This window comes from Ammodytes marinus (assembly GCF_949987685.1).
Source record: "Ammodytes marinus genome assembly, chromosome: 8".
Classification (NCBI taxonomy): Eukaryota; Metazoa; Chordata; class Actinopteri; order Uranoscopiformes; family Ammodytidae; genus Ammodytes; species Ammodytes marinus.
The window spans coordinates 18,569,095-18,583,817 of NC_137212.1; the positions used below are offsets into that span (position 1 = coordinate 18,569,095).

Consider the following 14,723-nt stretch of genomic DNA (forward strand, 5'->3'; position numbering starts at 1 on the left):
ACAGTCCATGGCAGTGGCCTCCTGAGGTCTTGCAGTGGCAGTGAAGCTCCCAGGCAAACCGCTCAGATGTTGCCACACAAGTATCGCACGTGGGAAAGATAAGATAAACTGTAGTTTGTCCAGAAACAGTTCCTGCAATGTAAATATTGCACTTTATTTCCCAAAATGCTGAACTACTCTGCTCAAAGATAAACCAAAGCAATTTGAACATTTCTGACTTCGGCTTAGCCCAATGGTAGTGTCAAGAAAGATAGTGGTATCAGCTGTTCATCTCATGGCTTTGTGGACATATCTGAAATCAGCAGTCGCAGTAAACACTGGTTTTTACAGAGAATAACACGGCTATACTGTATGCCGGAATAAAAAAGGATTTTGGGTGGATTTGCACTTTCTGCTAAATCAAAGTCAGAGATAAACATATAGGTAAATATCGAAAATAAAAGCTGATGTTAAAGTACTTATTTTTGCTCAGTTCAAAATGTTGAAACCTCTCTCCTCTCTCTTGAGTGAACTGGGAAAGGGACCAAAGCAAAGTGTGGTCGGCTCTTTGTGTTTCGGGGTTGAAAAAAGAGAGGCTGCATATTACCCCATTGTCCTTGTTATTTTGTTATTGTTTTGGGTTTGTCCCGGTGGTCCGTTGCACTAAGTGGTTGTTAATGGCACAAACATGACTGTAGCAGACCGCCCATTAGTCTGGTATTAACAAGGTAATGGCCTGTTACTAAACTGCTGAATGACATTGTTGCTGCCGCCGAGCCGAGCAATGCACGCATGACCACACACACACACACACACACACACACACACACACACACACACACAGAGAGACCACATTCAGCTTGTTTATGCACAAACACATGTATTTGCTTTTTGTATGTGTGTAGACTGGTAAGTCGAGCTGCAGACTGAAGTGATCTACAGTAACTTTGAGTTTGCCGTAGAGATGTGAGCAGGAAAAAGATAGAGATTAGAGACAAGAAGGCGGGTAGAATCAAAAGAAATTGACGGAGAAGAGAAATTGACTGAAAGACAGATAGCTGGAAGGTGTGACTGTAGTTATTAAAGCTGGGATGCACTATGGTTTTTTACCTCAGCCTGGCTGTATTGTTGTGGCTCAGGAATTATTGATAGGTTGGAAGAGACAGAGTAATAAAGAACTATACATTGGTTCTCCTGTCTGTACGTCCGGCTGTCTGACTGCTCCGCTTGTCAGATGGGCTTTAAAGTTGCAGCTTCTCTTTGAAGAAAGCAAAAGTGGTCTCAATGACATTTTAGAACAAACAGTGTCCTCTTTGTCCATGTGGTGCTCCAGCGCAGGTGAAGCTGTTCATGCACTGTACGTCTGCTTGTGTACAAGTAGCCATTTTCCCCCGCTGTAGTTTGTTGCAATCCTCAAATACACAATCCATGTACAGTCCACACAAGCGCGCGCCCACACACACACACACACACACACACACACACACACGCCTACACTGTGGTGCGGCGATAGGGCATCACAGTAGGGGGTATATCCCTGAGAAATCATTTCTCGCTCTTCTTTCTTCCTATTTGTAACTTGTCCTTTCAAGCAAGACGGCCCTTAAAGTTCAGTGGCGCATTCTTCAAAAAAGGCTATTACTGGCTGCCTCTGATTCTGTATCATGCCGCGCGCAGACCAGCCATCCCTCCTTTTTATGTTCCTCTCCTCCTGTCATCATTTTCTGAAGGCAAGAGAGGAGAAGTCAGGCTTTCAGACGGGCCTCTGACCAATGCCGTGAAACTCCAAGCAGTCCCCCCGCCTCTGACTTTGCGCCAGACGTCCGTATCGTATCGCTAAAAGGGCGTTCTGCTTTTGATACTTGACAGATCTCCCTTTTTGTCTCTCTCTCTGTGCCAGCTGTCTATCACCCTCCTTCTCAACACTTACAGGGCTCCATTAAACAGTGTGTGACTGTAAGAGATATGGGCAGCTTCTAAAAGGCATGAAGAAAAGCTTGAAGTTGTTGCTGGCCCTGAAGACTAGACAAAGAGTAAAGGCTCACAGTGGTCGAGTGGGATTTCTTAATCTTTTCTGGAGCGTTTTTGAGAGGATGGAGCTCCGGACAATACTATATATTTTTTTTTGAATATATATATATATAGCTATATATATATATATTAAAATATATCTATAATTACATGAATTATAATAAAATTCAAATTATAATATAATTCAAACCTTAAACAACTCCAATAATTATTTCTGACAAGGTCAGATTGATACTCCGAAGAACATAATGGTCCATTCAGCCTTGGTTACATGGCTCAGTGGATGGCAGCTAAACTAAACCTTTAATATCTTAATATGGTTCCCCTTCAATCGCATATTTATAAAAAACACAGTCTTTGACTTTTTTTCTGTGCCTTATGCTACTCAGCCTGTTGTGTTGCTCTTGCTGCAGAGATATAGAAATTTAACTCTAGGCCCTATGGCGTGTCAGTACTGTGTGTGTCTGTGTGCGTGTGCGTGTGTGTGTGGCTACAGCGGCACACATCAGACCACACTCATTAGAGGCCAACCAGACTTGAAACTTTGAGCCAGAGAGGGGAGTGAAGCACTGTTCAACCTGATGCTTGTTTGTGCTTGTAATACAAAACTCTGCTGCTGCTTTATTTCAATAGTATGTCAGCATGTTTAATAGTGTATAGAATAGGATAGTTATCATTAACATATCACGTTATATATCATGGTGTATCCACTGGCACTAATGTGTGTCCCTAACAAGGACCAAAGCTAACAGTAAAGCAGCAGTAGGCTTCTTGGTCAAAGATGGTTTAAAGGCATTTTTCGAATCACAGCCATCTCTCAACAATAACATAATCACAAAGCCCTTCAGCCTCAGACGTGACGTTTATAGGACAGATCTTCCCTGTCATGCTCTTCTGCCTCGGTGTCGGTGTGTGTCACTCACACCGTCTGTGACCTCCACTGTCACGGCTGCTGCCCTTGAGAAGCAGGAATCTCTCCATTTCACAGGGAGCAGCCATAAGGGGGCTTGATTGCGGCAAATTGATCCATAATCACACAGCGCCCAGAGCTTTTTATCCCGCCGCCTCTTCATCTCCACTTTAGAGGCCTAGCCGCTGGCGTATTTACATGCTGTCATCTCAAGGGTTTCTTCTGCTCCTGCCATTCTCTCTGTCTCTTTTTATCCTCTCTCTCTCTCTCTCTCTCTCTCTCTCTCTCTCTCTCTCTCTCTCTCTCTCTCTCTCTCTACAGACCATTCCCTTTATGACTCTACCAATTTTCTTTTCTCTCCTTCTCTCTGTCCCTCCCCTTTGTGTCTGGATGCGATGCCAACCGTGTGTCTCTGCGTGGCCATTGTAATCCCCTCCCTAGGCCTGCACTGTCTCTCTCTTTCTCTTTCTCTCACTCACACACACACACACACACACACACACACACACACACACACACACACACACTCACACTCACACTCACACTCACACTCACTCACACAGTACACCTCTGACCACCACATCTCTGCTTTTGATTCCTCCCTTCAACACACACATGGTAGATGGCTATGATGCAGGGGGATGAGGACTGAGTAGATGACAAAGGTATACGCTTAACAAAAACTAACTAACACATGGTGGATAATAGAAAGATCCTATATTTGTTTTATGTAATAATATACAATTGTAAACTCAATGCCTTTTTTCAATACTTTAAAGGCCAACAACAAAATGGTGAACCAGATATTTAATCAATTATGTTGGAGGCTTTAAAACAGCAGTTATACCTAAATAATGGTAATTACATTTTATAGAAATAGTGATAAATAAATTAAATGTGGACTAGGTATTTTTTGTTTGTTTGTTTGTGGTGGGTGTGGGAACTACTGGCTACGGGGCCTTTATATTTCGATAATAAAATTAAAGAAAAAGAAAACGTTGCGAACGAATTATCACAATTAGAATGATAGTTGTGAGAGCCATATTCTGTACAAGAAAAAAAGATTTCATAAAGACCATCTACAGCAGACAGATTTTGAAGGAGTTCGGTAAAGTTGCATGTGTTGTTCTGCTGATTCCTTAATTCTGTCTTTTTATCCATCATCCTTGTGTGTCTCTCTCTTCTCCTCTGTCGCTCTCTTTTTTCATCAGTTAAGAGAAAACACTTCGGCCCCATTTAATGACAGTTAGAGATGTTTATGTAGGGACTCTCTCTCTTCTCTGCTTCTCTCCTCCTACTCTCTGTTCTTCCTGAGAGTTTAGCAGTGTAATGTGTGCTGTGTGTGTGAAGTGACAGGGGGTTTGCTTTATGGATGTGCGAGGAGGAGGAGGCCTTGGCGATGCACCCTGCCTCCCCACAATAAGATGAGCTGAATAAATCTGAGACACGCCACAGGCTCTCCAGCACCTATGGACACAAGTACACACACACATACACACACACACACACACACACACACACACACACACACACACACACACACACACACACACACACACACACACACACACACACACACACACACACACACTCTCTCACACAAACACACACACACACACACAGCCACACCCACACACACATGCACACACACTAGAATTTAAGTCCGGGGACCTGGTCAATTCCTGGGGAAAAAAACCGCATCATAAACCTGTTATCCCTTTAGAGCCCTCCGCACTTGAGTGCATATCCACTATCGCCCTGCGTCTCTCTCTCTCTCTCTCTCTCTCTCTCTCTCTCTCTCTCTTTCTCTCTCTCTCTCTCTTTCTCCTCTCTCTTTCTCCCTCTGTTTTGTCCTTGAGGTGGCAGAGGGTGGTGAAGCGAGAGAGGGTGTGAAGAGATGCAGGGCTTTGATGCTTGTTGGGGGCTCACTCAGCTGGGTAGTATACACGGTGCCGCATCTCGTCCCAAGGCTCTGTATAAATTCGACGCCAATGACAATTTACAGCTCGCGCCAATCCACAATATGACGCACAGAGCAGGGCGCCAAGCGTGTCTTGTTGCCATCCCACCAAAGTGAGGCTAATTTATTACAGTGTAAAACCCACAGAGCAGAGAGAGAAGCAGGGGGGGGGGGGGGGGGGGGGGCAGAGATATAGTGAGGCCTTGGTTTCAGACTTGGTGGTATTATGTGGTATAAAGCTGTGGCCAGTGTGACATTGTGTTTTTTTTTTCTTTTTCTATTGTTGCAGTGAGGGATGCAGTATATGCTAGGAGTATATTTTCCCCTCCCATGTAGTGCGTCAAAGAGTTTAGATATTCCATATTTCATCTGGTTTGATATTAAACCTTAGATACTTTTTTAAAAATTTCTAATCATTTTAGTACAGCTCAGTGCTAGACCTTAAAATACAGTAGTCAGGATGGAGGACGCCCGTGGCACAGTGGGTAAGGCCCCCCCGCACCCCCCCACCCCCAGCCCACCGGGCCCAGGCCCTGCAGCAGACCCGGGACAGTTAACTGCATGTCTTCCCCTGTCTGCCCCATTTCACCTGTCTCTACAAATCTGTCTAATAAAGTAAAAATGCCAACAAAAAAAAATCAGAATAGTCATGATAGTCATATTTCCATGTCCCAAAGTTCAGACATGGATGATATTTAAAAAAGTAAGCAAAATCTACCTAATTCTTCTTGAAGGAAATTGACTTTTTGCGTGGGTAAATTAACTCAAATATACTGTATGCACTGATGATGCCTGGACAAGGCCCTGACAGAGCTCCCTTTGTACCTGCTCAAGAGGAATGATGAAGACGATCTCAGTTAATGACATCGTGTCACAATTTATGAGATTGAACCCAAAGTTCCCATGACATGCTGTTTCAGAAACAGCTGACCAGCACAATCAGGACTGACCTTCAGAATTCATTAGATTTATGTTGTTTTTTTTCACAGGCACTTTCCGTCTCTCCGGTAATTTACATATTTATCAGAGCTGATCGTAGTTTGACATCCTTTAATTTCTTTCCCCCCTCTCGGCGAGCTGCAAGAGAATGAGCCGTACAGTGCAGCGCGTGACTTTGGCAGGTGAGGAATATGCTGAGGGAGCACTTTGATTTGGAAGTGTGGGCATAAATTTTGCCTCGGCCGCTTTCACTCACTCATTGTCACGTTCCCCCTCCTCCCCTGCTCGGTGTCCACCCTCTTTCTGTAGCCCCCCCCCCTCCCTCTCTCTCTCTCTCTCTCTCTTTCTCCTTCTCTCTTTAATTCTAATACTTTTTCGTCATGTTTTGTGGATTGCTGTGAGAGGCCCACAGAGAACAGTGATGATGTGAAGTTAAAGAGGCTCATAATTTGCCAATGTGGCCTCGCAGCAGTCAGGTTGCAACACCAGCATGGCTACAGACACACACAAATGACAAGTTCACTTTTTTTCTAGGCCATCTTGAACGTACCTCAGTGCTTAATCGGTTGTTAATTGAACAGCAATTATTTATGGTTTAATTGTTGAAGTAATTTGTGACTGATGTGGAAATGTTCTGCTTATATCCTGTTTTATATTTAGGCTATATAAATTAAATGTTATTTAACTGAAGTTGAATTTAAACAAGCAATTGTGAGATGTCACCATGTGCTCCTGTAAATAGTAACATTTCATACACTTAATAATACATCTATCATCATCATCATCATCATCATCATCATCATCATCAATAAGAATCATTTAAAAATGTAAGATCCCCCCCTCAAATATTGAAGCACATCTTAAAATGAAAGACCAATGAAGATGATCTCATATTATTTTTTTCCTTTACAAATGACATAGCAGAGATGTTGTTTCGACATTCAGCTCAGCCTTCTGCATGGGAAGCATTCATTTTTTAAACACTGTTTTTCTGGGTTTCTATTTCCTACCACTTATATTCCCTTAAACTAAAGAAAGAGTCTGATCACTTATATTACATTTAAAAAGCTACCTTTCAGTTTGATCACTTTCCGTATTTCTCTTTTACTTCTGCTTTCGTAGCGTCTGCCCCTCATGGCAGCCCCAGTGCCTGCTGATCTCTACTGACACCTTGTGGATGGGAAATAATGCTGCAGTACTGTGCTCTTGAGGCTTAACCATCACTTGACCCTAACCCTTTATGTTATATGTCTGCCACACCTAAGCCACATTTTTTTAATGTCCTTTACATATTAGCCGAGATATCTTGCTTGGTTCCTGCATGTTGCCTTCGGGTGATGGGTTGCCTATGGAATAGTGGGACTTAATTTTGTGCTACACCGCTTGGCTGGGCACAGCCAGAGGAATGTAGAGAAACCGACACATAAACACAACAACTACTTGGGGAGCATTTTCTGAGAGCCCTCAGGAGACAGTCACACTCACACAGACACACACAGAACGATGGGGGATAAACAGTGGATCCATTGTAAGCTCCAGGAGCCTGCTGTAAGAGATTGTTTTGATGAAGCAGCAAGGGCACACTAGCACTGAGACTAAATGTAGCGTGGCCACGATGGTTGAATTCCCTTGCAGTCGGGACCTTGGCAGCTGCCTCTGGTTTCGCTCACGACTTTCTGGGTTCTTGGTTTTACTGTAGGGATAAAGACTGTGTGTGTATGTCTGCCTATGCCTAATTTTTCTTCCCCGATAGCAGATTCAAATTGCACAGTTTGTGTGTATGTGTACATCATGGTTGTGTTCTTGTATCAAGAGCCCGTGTGGTGGCCTGGGGTCGAGGCCAAAGTAGAATTTCTAAGTGATGAAATTTCACAGCCACCGAGCACCCAGCGGCCAACCAAACCGCAAGCACTCACATTTACAACAAACGGCCCGCCCCGCTCCACGGAGAGTCCTGAATGGCAAAGCCATTTGTCTCTGTGAAGGGCAGAGGGAGAGAAAAGCGAAATAAAATCAGAGGGAGAGTACTTAAATGGAACAACGCTTTTTTTGTTTACGACCCCTAACCACTCAAACAGACACACATGCACACACACACACACCAGAGCCCACACACAGAAGCACACATTCACGCCTCTGAGGCTAAATTGGAATTAAGGAGAAGGAAAGGTGCATAGCCTGTTGCTAATTAGCATTTTCTCTGCTCAGCAGAAGCGGGTGGAGGAATCGATAAGATATCAAGTTTGTGTATAGCGATGAAGCACACAATCACTTTAATCTATTAGCAACAGCAGATTAGAGGAGAAACAATGGCCAGAAAAACAACAACATTTTGACCTCAATTGTTTTTTCAACTGGTCTGGAAACGCAGAACAGAGAAGGGAGCAGAACATATCTACAGTAACATAAGAGTTTCATATGACCTCTTACAATTTGAGGTTAATTAGACTTTTAGTAGATGGAGTATTTTCTGTCTTTTTGATCTTGGCTTCAAACACACCATGGACCATCTCTGGAATTTACCCTCAAACGCTTCACAGCAGGTATCAACAAAACACATTCAAACCCTTCTCAGATCGTTCTCATGTAATTAAAAGTTTCAGACGAAGTCAGTCATATCTCCAGAATACAGAAAAGGGGAATTTAGGAAATCTTTCCATTTCAACATTCTCAGGTTTGACATGTAGTGTGTTTAAAAGGTTCATCCACCATAATTCATGCAAAAAATCCACCAGTAAAGTGGCTGAAAATGCTCAAGAGAAGTCTCCATTGCAGAGTAGGCTAAGGGCACAGGGAGGAGAAGAAGTGTCTCACCAGAGGGAAATCATCAGCCAGACCTGGAGGATTGAATCAAAGAGGACCTCTATCTGGTCATACCTGTTGCTGGCTGAGCCTGTAGATGTAACATTCAACTTGCCTTGTTGAATAATCCGTGTCGTGTGTGTTGGTTTGATGTTTGATTCATGTGAGTCTGGCTGAAAGTGAACGACCAGGTCAGTGTGTGTTTTGACTCGGCCTCTCACACTGGACTGTAATATAATAGTCTAGCTCTGTTTCCAACTATGGATCAGATAATGATAATACTGTATAATAATAATAACAACGTCAGTGAGTGCTTTTGTCATTCACTTTTTAGATTTTCTGTCTAGTCTAACTTTGTGCATTAACAACACAACCTCTTTTCCCCTTGGTCTACACCTTTCTCCCCTCTCCCTCCTCCCATCAGAACATGTAAGTCAAGAGAAGGAGAAGAAGCTGGTCTTCCTCACATCCCGTGTTCACCCTGGAGAGTCTCCTGCCTCCTTTATCTGCCAAGGTAAAGCTTTAATGTGAGGTCCATGTCCTGTTTCATTGACTTGATTCAGCTCCTCTTGTCTATTGTGTTATCTGGCAGCGTTCATTGTATGTGGCGTTTTAAAAATTTTGGTTTTACATTTTTATTTAAGTACTGTAAATTATTTCAAGTCATTGTATTATAGGCTAATTTATTTTTCATTAAGATATTTTTTTTGGCATTTTCAAGCTTTATTTGACAGTACAGAGTTGAAATGGGGAGACAGAGAGAGAGGGGGGATGACCTGCAGTAAAGGTCCACGGGTCGGACTCGAACCCGTGACCACTGCAACGAAGGCCGGAGCCAATATGGTACGCGCTCTATTCACTACGCCACCGGAGCGCCCCTTATAGGCTACTTTCTGTACTCATGAACACCTGCTCTTTACCTGTAGTTAGCTAAAAAATTGTTACACATAAACAGAATAGAACCCTAAAATACACCTTTACAATCCATTTTTCTTATTGATAAGATTGTAAATTAGCTGCAAATCAGTGCCCAAACATATTTTTGTTTGTTTAAAAAAAAATCTCCTTCCAGAGCATCATGTGAAATTCTACAATATGCTTGGAACATGTGCTCTGCATCTGAACCTGAGATATTCTAAATGTTACTGTAATAGGCACGGGAACCTGTCTCTTTAAAAATAGTCTAGAAATAGGATATGATAGGGACGCAGTGTCTTTGCTCCTGAGCGACGCTAACTCAAAACTAATAAAACGGCTTTAAAAAATCAGGGGACCTTTGGGAAATTGTCTGCTTGAGCAGTACAACAACCTAAAGGAAGGTTTTAGCAGTATATTGAATGACTATTTTTCTCCCGTGCCTCTGCTCAGACTGTGTTGAGTGGGCAGGTTGGCTCCTTCTGGGTCCTACTTCCCTGTTTATAGGTAGCAGGTCGGAGGAGAGGGGAGTGCTAGCACGATAAAGAAAGGACGGAGGGCACGGCCTTACCTTTAGTGGTGGTCCCTGCCCAGTACTTAGATCCGATAACGAGAGATGGTGTTTGTGAAGAAGAGACTGATGGAGGAAGAAGAAAAAAGCATATTTCTATCTATCTATCTATCTATCTATCTATCTATCTATCTATCTATCTATCTATCTATCTATCTATCTATCTATCTATCTATCTATCTATCTATCTATCTATCTATCTATCTATCTATCTATCTATCTATCTATCTATCTATCTATCTATCTATCTATCTATCTATCTATCTATCTATCTATCTATCTATCTATCTATCTGTCTATCTATCTGTCTGTCTGTCTGTCTGTCTGTCTGTCTGTCTGTCTGTCTGTCTGTCTGTAGATCTCTCTGTCTATTTATCTGTGTCATTCTATCTGTTTTTTATCTGTCTTTTTGTCTTATCTATCTACATGGTGTGTGTGTGTGTGTGTGTGTGTGTGTGTGTGTGTGTGTGTGTGTGTGTGTGTGTGTGTGTGTGTGTGTGTGTGTGTGTGTGTGTGTGTGTGTGTGTGTGTGTGTGTGTGTGTGTGTGCGCATGTGCATCATCATGAATCAGATGAGTTGGCTTCTTGCCCACAGTGTGCTGTCTGTTTTTCCTTCGCCGTCAGCTCCATTCCATTTGTATCGATTTAGGCTTGACGTCTCCTATTCCTCCCCCGATTCTGACGATGCCCCTCGCCGTCCTTCCCTCTCCTTTTGTTTCTCAAAACTCAATTAACTGGCAGCCCGTCTTCGGATTTCTTTTCAAGTCTATTTTCCTGTGTGTGTGTGTGTGTGTGTGTGTGTGTGTGTGTGTGTGTGTGTGTGTGTGTGTGTGTGTTTGTAGGTGTGATTGACTTCCTGGTGAGCCAGCATCCTGTGGCTCAGATCCTTAGAGACCATGTGATCTTCAAGATCGTCCCCATGCTAAACCCTGACGGCGTCTACCTGGGCAACTACAGGTACACCAACACACACCAACACACATCTTTTCAGTTCTAATTTCGACTGCATCTCTCTACATTACATAGAATCCACACATTACATGGTTTTTATATCCTCCTACGTGTGATTATATCTTCTTAATTCCACCTTTGGGGAGCCTAATGAATTCACATACCTCACAGCAGTGCATTTGTCAGAAGATAGCGTTTGGCCGTGGGGCTCTTCTCCTGTCCAGTCTCTCTTCCTCTCTGCCTTTAACACCATTGCCGCAGCTCTGTGGGCATCCTCCTCTCCTTTATTCTCTTTCCCTTCTTCATAATTGCCTTTTACTTAATAGGCTCAGCCCCAGGAATACTAATGCACACTGAGATATGCATCAGCAAACGGGGCTCCCAGTGTGTTTGTGAGTGCCATCTGGTGGTGGTACCTTGTCACCGCCTGCAAAAAATGTCTGCAGGGAATTTTTCGGCTGCTCCCCCAACAGTGACAATCTCTATAATATTGTTGACTGTGTTCGCTGACGGTTGGAAAAGGCAATATTTTTAATTAGCTTGCTTTCACACTGAGTGACGACGTGCAGCGTATTGACAGAAGGTGAGCATTGATAGTCCTCACCTCACCAATCTCACATGCTCATTTATAGACATGAATGTGCTCTCTCCCCCTCTCCCAATCTCTCACACGTAAAACACACACAAAGAGAGACAGGCTCCCAGATACCACACAGGCAGCCAGCCGGCAGGATACACTGCATTGCAGACTGAAATGAATACATGAGGAGAGAATGAATGTCAGTTAACCTTTGAAGAGTATTTTGTTCATGGCCCGGCTTAAAAAAATGTCCACGATACACATGAACAACAAACAAGGCAGCTCAGGGCGCACCTTTATATGCAAACTTCCCCTTATGGCAATTGCAGGTTGCTAGTAACACATAAGAGTAGCAATCACCCTCTACAGTACCTGAGGGTAGACTTACATTTTGAAGTCTATGTATTCATCTATATTTTTCTCTGAAATACTTTTGTGTCCCCTCTATCAAGTTTTTCAGTTTTTGTCATCTTGTAATACGTTTTGCATTCCTTCTGATCCACAGAGCGTCACTGAGCTGTGATCCTGAATGATATTATGTATCATTTGGTAGAGCACCGTTGGTTATGACCACAGCTGCCCAGCTGTGCCTCGCTCGGGCGCATGGAATAAATGCTCAAAAGGCTTTCCATATGCCTGACTGATAAGCAGCGGAGCTAGTTAACCCAGATCTCACACAGGCTGCTGCTGAGGCCGAATGAGACCGGCGCTAGCTGTGATTATGCCTGTGCCTGATTAGTTTTTAAGGGTGTATAACACAACCCACATGCAGGAGGTTGTATGTCACATTACTTATATTTAGCCAATGTTTTTTGTTTTTTTCATCCATAGCAAGAATAATTCCATGACCCATATGGGTACAACCACAAAAAATTGCACAGATAATGCAATTACTTTTATCAGAAATACTCAATTGCAAGTGCCTCATTTGGAAAAATATTTAATACAGAGACAGATGGAGTTTGGGCTTTTGTTCATTTCTCATTTACACAAGCCAAGGTTCAGTCTGAACAGATTAGTTTTCAGTCTGCGACAGAAGATGTGTAAGGTTTTCTCTCCTCCCTGATATCAATGGAGGAGCTTGTTCTGCCATGGTGGAGCCAGGACAGCAAACACTCCATGGATATGTGTGCAGTCGGTTGTAATGCTTTGTGCTGGCTGAGCATATGATCGCTACTGTATCCTGAACTCCTGTGGTGTATCGGTAACACATTCAAATCCCATGTGGCTTAAAGATGCTTTCTTGGAGCTGTAGTCCAAGCAATAAGCATATCCAGACAGCAGCAGCAGCTTCAGCCAGCCAGGCGGAGCATCAGCTGTAGCTTACTGTGGGAGCTCTGCCTTTTCAAAAGGAAAATTGAGCAATGAATGTACAGTATAATATAAAGAGTCACATTATCTTTATACTTTCTGTAGATTTTTTTTTCCCTAAACTGGATGAATATTTAACCATAATGGACCTCAGTTATTCCTACTGCATCCAATCCTCCTGGCTTATGCTCGTCGCCATCTTGTGAGATTTTTACTCCGCCTCACTCCTCTTGCCGAAAAAGGGCATGGATGTGACGTCGGGGGGAGGGAGATAAGCCCATCTAGCTGACGTAGTACCTCCGATGCGAAGTGAGGGAAAACGGGCGGATATCTGTCACTCATTGCCCCTAATTATTCATACATCTGAAACTCCAAAAGAATAAAAACTAGCCTGCTAGAAAAAAAATTGCCCCCCACAGTGTTGTCATGGAGATATGACCTAAACATACAGACTAGAATGGTTTTGTTGACCAGCCCGTAAATAGGTTTAATAAGGCTGTGAAAACGGCCTGTTTAACAAGTGAGTCAACGAAAAATTGCTCACTTTTGGTACCACCCCCTTAGTGGCCACTGGAAGGTACTCCAATGTTTGTCACTTCCTCATTGGATGCTGGTAGAAATTGCTGTGGTTGGGGCTTGGGACCAACACACTTACTGTTCCTATGGATCAGGGGGAATCCCCCTAATATTGTGAGGTAACGCAATGGATATTGACAAGTAGTGCAAAAGTATTTCACTAAATACAATTTTTTTATAAGGCAGACCTTGTTATATAATGTCCAATTAAAACTGTGTGTGTGTGTGTGTGTGTGTGTGTGTGTGTGTGTGTGTGTGTGTGTGTGTGTGTGTGTGTGTGTGTGTGTGTGTGTGTGTGTGTGTGTGTGTGTGTGTGTGTGTGTGTATACGTGTGTGTAAAGGTGTTCTCTGATGGGCTTTGACCTGAATCGCCACTGGCAGGATCCCTCTCCATGGGCCCACCCCACGCTGCACGCTGTCAAACAACTCATAGTGCAGATGAACCAAGACCCGGTGAGCTAGCGTAAACACACTTACCCAAACACAGACACACAGACACAGACACAGACATACACACACACACACACACACACACACACACACACACACACACACACACACACACACAAACAGACATTTTCTCCACACTGTGCTCAACATTCCTTTACAACAGTAATGTCTACGGATCCCAACTTTTCTGCCTCCATGCTTGGTTCAGCAGCTGTGTGTGTGGGGTGTGTGCACTGGGGAGCATGAAAAAAAGGGTTTGTCAGCACCTCCAGAATGTCAGCCAGGCTCTCCTGGCCATTGGAAACACATTACTGAAGCGAGCCTCTATGCTTTTTTAAGTCGCTAACTCTACTGTAACTTTTTTTTGCCTCTACGGTTCTAGTCAGAGGAAATGCTATACACAGGCAGGCCAAGAGGGATTTTTTCCCTTTGTTCCTGATGTTAATTATAAGCAGAGCGGCAGGTTGGTGGGATTACTGAAGGTCAGTGTGTGTCCTGGGAATACTCTGCCCTTTTGTACACACTCCTCTAATCCTGATAAGAGAAGGAACGGGCTGAGGGCGGGAGGCAGGGCAGGCCAGAGATGGGGTGAGGCGCGGGGCTGGCATCGGGCAGATTAACCTTTTCCCCCGGCGCTGACACACTGATCAATAGACTCTGTCATGGCAGAGTGATCCACTCATGCCCGTCATTCACACAGGCACACAAACACACGTCAACACAAACAAAATTCTGCTACTCTAGATTA

General features: G+C 43.5%; 1 protein-coding gene across 1 annotated transcript in view; it reads left to right on the forward strand.

Annotated features, from left to right (window-relative positions):
* agbl4 (AGBL carboxypeptidase 4) overlaps positions 1-14,723 on the forward strand; it is a gene marked incomplete at its 5' end in the record, with an annotated part of 291,765 nt that overhangs the window by 236,248 nt on the left and 40,794 nt on the right. Inside the window, 3 exons of the mRNA XM_080032655.1 lie at positions 9,046-9,135; positions 10,950-11,064; positions 13,867-13,978. Of these exons, the coding sequence (XP_079888781.1) occupies positions 9,046-9,135; positions 10,950-11,064; positions 13,867-13,978 (317 nt within the window). The remainder of the gene's footprint in view (positions 1-9,045; positions 9,136-10,949; positions 11,065-13,866; positions 13,979-14,723) is intronic.